The 8073-nt window shown below is 45.7% G+C and overlaps 1 protein-coding gene across 1 annotated transcript in view; it reads right to left on the bottom strand.

Annotated features, from left to right (window-relative positions):
* Positions 1 to 640, bottom strand: part of RPGR (retinitis pigmentosa GTPase regulator) — a 50557-nt gene extending 49917 nt beyond the window's left edge. Inside the window, exon 1 of the mRNA XM_017810876.1 lies at positions 580 to 640. Within this exon, the coding sequence (XP_017666365.1) occupies positions 580 to 619 (40 nt within the window). The 5' untranslated portion in view covers positions 620 to 640. The remainder of the gene's footprint in view (positions 1 to 579) is intronic.
* Positions 641 to 8073: the final 7433 nt, after the last annotated feature.

The raw sequence follows: 8073 nt of genomic DNA, 5'->3' as shown, positions 1-8073 counted from the left end.
CATGAGGAAGAACTTTGTTGCTGTGCAGTGACTGAGCACTGGAACAGGTTGCCCAGAGAGGGTGTGGAGTTTCCCTCACTGGAAATATTCCAGAACCGTCTGGACGCAATCCTGTGCCACGTGCTCTGGGATGACCCCGGTGGAGCAGGGGGTTTGGAGCAGATGACCCGCTGTGGTCCCTCCCAGCCCGACCCACTCTGTGATGCTGTGAAGCCATCCGCTTGGAAACTGAACCGCCTCAACTCCTAACACCAAATCCCACAGGACATAAACGAGGCGCTTGTTGTCCCGGGCAACGGGCGAATGTTTGATCATCACCTCGGGGCAAACCACGACACAGACTAATTATTAATTCTCGGTATTAAGGGAGCCCCCCCGGTGCCCGGCGCTGCCCCCCTGCCCCCGCCGTGCCGATCTCTGACGGCAGCGGACGCGCCTCTCCCCACACGCCGGACGGCCCCAGCCCCGCCCGCCGCCCGCAGCCGGAGCGACCCGGGGCAGAGCGGCGGCCGCGGGGCGGGGGCGGGCACGGGCGGCCGAGTCCCCCCATCCGGGCCCCGCCGGACCGGCCGCACTCACCGGGCACGGGCAGCTCGTCCCCCGCGGCGGGCGCGGCCATGGCGGCCCGAGGAGGCCGGGTCGGGAGGGGGGCAGCGCCGCCTGGCGGCCGGAGGGGGGGCGGCACCGCGCCCTCAGAGCCCGCCCCGGAGCGGCCTGGGCCCGGAGCCGGCGCTGAGCAAGCGACGGGATCACAATCAATTAGGTTGGAAAAGCCCTCTGAGATCATCGAGTCCAGCCTGTGACCGAACACCACCGTGTCAAACAGACCATGGCACTGAGTGACACGTCCAGTCTTTTCTTAAACACCTCCGGGGACAGTGACTCCACCGCCTCCCTGGGCAGCCCGTTCGGATGTTTAATCATCCCGTATGTGGATAAATTCTTCCCAATATCAAAACTAAACTCCCCCTGGCACAGCTTAACACTGTCTCCTCCTGTCCTGTCGCTGGTTGCCTGGGAGAAAGAGGTTGAACCCCACCTGGCTACACCCTTCTTTCAGGGAGTTGTAGTGATGGGACAGGAGGCAATGGCTTCAGACTGAAAGAGAGTTGGTTTAGATTGGATATATGAAAGAAATTCTTTGCCCTGAGGGTATTGAGGCACTGGAACAGGTTGCCCAGAGAAGCTGTAGATGCCCCTCCCTGGAAGTGTTCAAGGCCAGGCAGGACCCTGAACAACCTGGTCTAGTGGAAGATGTTCCTGCCCACGGCAGGAGGGTGGAACTAGATGGGCTTTAGCATCCCTTCCAACCCGAGTCATTTTGTGATTCAATTATAAGAATCACCCTCCTTGAAGGCCCCTTGCAAGTCTTAGCTCTATCAGAAGTTTGCTTTCTTGGCAGCATCCCTACATGCTGGACATCATTTATGTCCTCCTGCTTTGTAGTCTGACTGTCCCTGCAGCTCCCAAAGGAGCCATCTCTCATTGGGGCTCCGTCTTGTGCTCCCTGCTTTGCCAGGCTCCTGGCTCAGCTGTTTGTTTGCTGAGTGGTTGGCAAAGCTGCCCTGTCTCAGCTGAGGGAGCAGAACATGGCTCTGAAACTTTGTTTTGTCAACGCTGTGATTCTGTGGTTCTAAAAGACAAGTTTCCTCTGTTTGATGATCTCTTTCACCAGAATGTTTGTGTAAAGTCTTCTGATCAAGTGCACAATATTCAATCACCCACCCAGTGACTCTGGGTAGGGCAGTTCCAGATCCCACTGAAATAAATCCAGAGGCTTGTACAGTTTTAACCATATTTCTTGTGTAGTACTAAACTCCCAGTGGAGCTTTTCCCTCCTGACAAAAAAATCTACGGTCATTTATGGAGTTCTATTTTCTTGCTATTCCCATGTATTTCTGGTACACCAGGTCATCCCTTGCTGAAAGACAAAGGTCTTGTTTTCAGGATGATGTACTGCAACAGGGGCTGCAGCAGGCAGCCTGGACAACCAATTTCAGGCTTGTTTTATGCAGAGTTTAATCAACAGAGTAGTTTGTGCATAAGATGATATATCCATATAACTACACACAAAGAGGGGTGGCCACATTTTCAAAAGGAAAAAGAAAGTGCTTGATTTTTGCTCCTACATGAGGCAGGGATTTAATCTCTTTGAACCCAATATCCTGTTGCTTTCTGCCCTAACTGATTCTTCTAAGTCTGAAGGGAGGGGATATCCATCAAAAGCTGTTCAAAATAAAACTGAACAAACATTGTTCACAAAGTGATGCCTGAGATTGTAGTTACCAGATAGTGTGATTGCCAAGAATATAAATGGGTTATGAAACAACAAGCAAGATTCATAGAAAGAAGGTGTCTGCAGCCGGATTTTGGTTTCTGGGGCTGTGAGATCCTCTTTGAAGATCAACATGCAGTTGGGAGAGATGGGAGACATCTCACAAGGTTGGACAAATGTATCTCTGCTGGTAAGGAGGTCTTTGAACAAGGAATGATGGGTGAAGGACAGAACTACCAGTGGTTGGATGCTGAGCTCCTGGAAGTCTTCACTGGCCACCACTGCATGCAGGATAAGTGGGAAAGACTGTTTATGGAATGGGCATTTGCTTTTGGGTTTGGATGACCACTGCATGCAGATGAAGCAGAAGTTGTGCTGACAGGAGTCCAGTAATGCCCTGTTGTCCCAGGTGTCCAAGCAGACATGTATTGCTGGAAGATGATCTTGCTGTGGGCACGGCGAGGTGCAGCAGGTTGGAAGCTGCTCACTCTCAGAGGTGCCCCAGCTGCTGCAGCCCCACTCTCCAAAAGAAAAGTACCAAGGCCTGGCCCTTCCTCAGGGTGGGAGTTTGGGAAGAAAATGAGCTGTGGAAAGACATTGCCTTCCCAAGGTGTTTCCAAAAGGAAGCAGCATGGGCACTCTTGGTGCACCGCCCTGCAGCCACTGATGTATGAATGCTTTGCCTACCCTGACTGCTGCTTGCCCTCAGGAAAGGAGGTGTCAAGGGTCAGTCTCCTGCAAGCTCAGAGAGGAAGGAGGCCTTCTGTTCATTACATTAGATGACTATATGAATGTCATATTCCTTTCTGACCACAGGCATCTATAAAGCTTGGGTGGTCCCTTCTTCTTAGGAGTGGGATGCAACACTTGCTCACAGGAGCTGACAAGGAAATTGGTCCATGTGGTAACTGGATCGGGCAGTCCCTGTACAAGGGTGTAGTGCTAGTTGTCCTAGTTATGTCCCCTCGCAAGATCTTGCCCACCCCCGACCTCCTAATGGGGGGGAAATTCAAGTAACAGCACTGATGCTGTGCCAGCACTGCTCAGCAGTAGCCAAAAAACTCGCTCTGTTATCAACACCTTTCTAGCTGCAAAGCACAGCTCTGTCAGGGGTGCTGTGGGGAAAATGAATTCCATCTCAGCCAGATTCAGTACAAGGGGTGACCAGAAAAAGGGGCACTGGCAGTATCCTCTCCCTGTTGGACTGTAAAACGAGACTGGAGGCCTTGGCACCTTGGCCACATTTCTTTTCTCTGCTGTCTTTTCTCCTGGGTGTCGCTAACAGAACATGTACAGTCTGCAGGGGCTGGGCTTGAAGGTCATGGGAGTCATTTGCCAGAGGAAAACCAGGAGGGAAACCATGGCCCAGCTTTCTTCTCTTTCTTCTATTTCATTTCCTTCTTATTAATTTCTGTTGGATTTTGTTTCTGCCTGACATTTCCCATGGTAACTGCTGCATTTTCCAGGCATCTCAGGGTTGGTTTGGCGTGAGGGGTCCTGAACAAATCCCACCAGGAGCTATCACCCTGCATGACTTTTTCACAGCTGTCTCTCTTTCTGGGGAAGTCAAACCTTTTTTTCTGCATGTTTTAATTATACGTTCTTCACATTGCAATTTCAACATATCACTCTCTCTGACAGATACACCATCAGCTTGATTTACACTAGTATGCCTCTCCCTACACAGAGGAGGAAATGAGAAAGTAATGAGGAAATGAGAAAGTAATGGTCATATTTCAAAACCACCTACAGTGCAGGTGGCATAAAGTCTTGTCTGACAATTATATTTGAAAGTAGAAATTTAAATGAAATCACTTTAGTATTTAGCAATTGACCAACTTCAGATTATACAGCAAGCAGTTTAGCATAAGGAGGTAAGCAGGCTGCAATATTTCAGTTTCTGGGCCCCACTGAGGGCTGTTTAATTCTACCATAGCACAGTTGAAAACTTTGTCCGAAAAAAAAAACAGGAAAATGTACATTTTTTAATGTAGCTGTTCTTCGTTCTTGTCAGGCCCCTGAGGGCACAAATAAGCCTTTATGCCCTGCCCAGCTCCACATCCTGGGCTCCAGAACCCTTCTTTTGGCTCAGTGCAGGGCCATCAGTCCCTGCCTGGGCTGTGCTAGAAATGAGGAGCCCCCATGGGCACAGTCCCATCCCTAGGGGAGCTGCCCTGCTAATGCTGCATCCTAAAAGTCTTCTTTTGCATTTTTCTACTAGCATATGCTCCTGTACAAATATTTAACAAACACAAAATAGCTATGAAATGGTATTGACACAGGTGTGATACGACGGGCAGAAGAGCAAACTGCAAGTGGTGCAATGGGCTCTGTGAGAAATCTCTGTATCTGTAGGGGTTGACCAAGGAAGGGTTTCAGGGTCAGCCCCTGCCTGGCCCAGCCCTGTCTGGGACAGCCAGAGTGAAGACCTTGGTTCTTGGCTTTCCCTCATTTGCACAGCAGCACAGCTCGTTCTCTGCTTCATACTCCTTTCTTTCTCCCAACTTTGTGGGACTTGGAGTAAGTCTTAATACAAATGAAGATGCTGTTTAATGTGAGGGGCTTTTTCGGCATTGCAAAACTAACAGGGACCAGGAAGCAGCTGCTGCGACAGTTCTGGTAAGCTTATCCTTTGAATCCTGTGAAGGAGCGAGTGTTTCAGAGAAAGGTGTTGCATTTTTTGCCCTGCATTTTTAGTGCCCTTTTGCCCCTCAAGACAGCAAGCTCTGTGACTTTGGGAGACTGGAGAATTATCTCTTTTAATGTTTGTGGAGTACCATTAATACTTTCTGTGTGATTTAGCAGCAAGTTCAGGAAGGAATGTTTCTTCTCCAGGTCAGTGTACTCTGTAGGTACTGTAACCAATAACTATGTGAATAAATAACTGGAAATTCTTCATTTAGACAATTATCATGGACAGTATGGGGGGAAATTCTCTCACTGAAGCTGCAAGCTGAATCTCTGCCTTGGTATATTTTTGTCTCTGTATATACTGGAGGCATGCAGGAAAAACATGATGTGATACAAGGTTCACAGTTAAGCATGTAGACTTACCTCTGTGACCTGCCTTTAGGTTCTTTCCTCAACCACGTAGCTGTGCCTGTCCCTTGTGACTTCAGAAAAGTACCTTTTTGACTGTGTTTCAGCAAGCTACTTCTTATGCTTATCACATCTCCAGAATCAGGTTAAAATTTTAGACTTGAAACTTAATTCCACATCTTCTTCTCTTTTTAGGTCAGAGTCAATAAGGATAACATTAGCAGGTTATGTAACAAGTGATTAATGCTAGAAAACAATGTACAGGAGTTTCATATTCCCAGGAATCCTACTATCCAATAAGTAATTTTTATTCAGCCTTTCTCCATTGCATTAGATGAAAAACAAATGCTTTCCAAGTCATGTTATTTATTTGCTCCAATTTTAAAGTGGTCCTGAAGCCTGGGTGATAATCTTTTTTATGAATTATGGATTTTCACTGCTGGCAATGGGTGGGAACTTTCTCTGGTTAGAAGAGATGATAGAAAAGCAAGTTTGGGGAACAACTGCAGTGAAGCTGGTTTTCCAAGGAAGTAATACAGTTTGTTATGTTCCCCACATAATATTGTTTGGTGTTTTGAGGGTTTTTTAACATAACGTAATGCTGGCATGAGCTATCACCACTGGCTGTGAGCATTACTAGCTAAGCACATTGTGATTGATACTGCAGGATAACCTTATATCTATCAGTCTGTGCTAAGAGGCCAAAGTTACTGCTGTCCCTGCTCAGAAAGCACGAAACCAAAACTGCTTGACCTTGCAATTTGCCTGTTACATTTTAACTTTCGTATGTTGCCTCATGCTTCTTCTCTGGAATTTATTTGTCCACTTCTGCCTCTCTCTCAGAGGATATGGAAAACAGGGAGAAGAACACATTTCTTGAAGGTCATGGCAAGAAAACAGAGTCATCATGGGAACATACACGGCAGGAGCAGAACTCTAGTCCAACTTTCTGCTCATAGCCAGTCAAATAGCATATGAGATCAGCTGTCTTTACTCAGCCACATCTTGAAAATCCTCAAGGATGGTATTTCCACTCTGGGTAACCAATTTTGGTGCTCTACTCTCTACTAGCACAGAAATTAGTGGTGAATATTTCTCAGTCATGCCAAGTGGTGAAACAAGACCAATGAACAGAAATTCTTGCTTGGCAGGTTGAGATCAGACAATCTGTAAGTCACTGGAAGGAATCACAGGTTGCAATTAGAAATACAAGCAGCAACACCAAAGCTGATCTGTAAACAATGCAGCAAAGGAGAGTAGGGTGACCAAGCAGTAAGCAACCACAGATTTCAAAAGAGGACAAGTCTATTTTTGTTCCCCCAAAGTGGATAGAACAACAAATCGCTGTTCTGAAAAATAATAGTGATAAAGTCACAATTATAGAACTGATTTCCTTCAGAATATACACAATGAATTTAGAGCCAATCACTTGAATATCATCTAAAAGCCTTTGTCTTCTACACTGGATTTCAGTGGCTTATCTTGATGGGGGTTTTTTCATGCTATGGTGGAAACTACCTAACACAAGAATCCCCAGCCTTTCTTATAATGTCAGGTATATTCTATACTGCAGCTTTTGAACATTGAAGTACAGGATATAATTTTGCTAGATCTGTAAAACCCACTTCAAATTAAAAAAAAATGGACATCTGCATGCTTCCTAACTGATTATAAGTTGTTTGCCTCAGGTTGGAAGCAAGCATGGGGACAGAAGGATAACACTTATAACAAACATATAACTTTATTTTCCCAATTATTGTAATACTATGTAGAGAGGTCTTTCTGTCTTGGAAATGTACATTATTTTAAATGGCACTGCCACAAATATTTATTACTTAAGTCACACACAGACTTTACATTGTATTTCAATTCAGAATCAATTTTCAGAGACACTCTTGGAAAATACACAGACAACATTACTCTAAACTTAGGAAAAAAGAAATCCACTTGTTTATCTGCATGGTATTACAGAAAAGTCCAGCCCTCCTGTAGTTTGGGGACCTGTGCAGAGACCAGATTCTGATGGTGCACATTGACTGGAATCTTCGTAGTGTTTTCTGCTCAGCTCAGTAGTGGATTCTCTGGAAGTCTGTATAATGTCTGGAGCACATTGCCCTAATATATGACAGCATATACTGAATTCCAACAATATTAATCTACAGAGCACATGCATGGGATACTTCATATATTCTCAATGTTTCTGCTTTTACAGGTATTTCTTTTCGCTGTGAAAAAACCTCTTAATAATGGCAGTGGTATAATGTGTATCTAATGTACTTTTATGGTGTCCAGAAGGAAAACACACAGCATTTAGATATCTTCAATTTAAGAAGGAATTCTGCTGCTTTATTTGAAAATTCATGTAGCTTTTACTGTGATGTCAGAGAGTAATAATGCGTGGTACCATTCCCTTAAGAGCTGCTCTCTTCCTCCAGTTTCAGTTGGAGTCTATTCCACAAAATTCTGCCAAAAAAGCTTTCCCCTCAGATTTAACTAATATATGAATGCAAAATCTTTAGAAATTATAACAGGCCTATCCACTTCCAAGAATTGTATTAATTGTAATTAACAGAAGAATGAGCAGAAATCTTTTTCCCCCTGAATTTTCCTAGCTGTGGACTCCAGGACTTGGCAATTGGCAGGTGCTGTCACTAAGCCCAGTCTCAGTGGCAAGCTGTGGGGAAGCCTACTTGTAACACAAAAGTAGTAGCTGTACTCAATCCACTTGTTTGCATTGTTTTGATCTCCATTCCATTAGA

This window comes from Lepidothrix coronata, unplaced genomic scaffold, assembly GCF_001604755.1.
Source record: "Lepidothrix coronata isolate B3197 unplaced genomic scaffold, Lepidothrix_coronata-1.0 Scaffold30, whole genome shotgun sequence".
Taxonomy (NCBI): Eukaryota; Metazoa; Chordata; class Aves; order Passeriformes; family Pipridae; genus Lepidothrix; species Lepidothrix coronata.
Note: the sequence above shows the minus strand (reverse complement) of the source record. Positions and strands in the feature narration are given on the sequence as shown.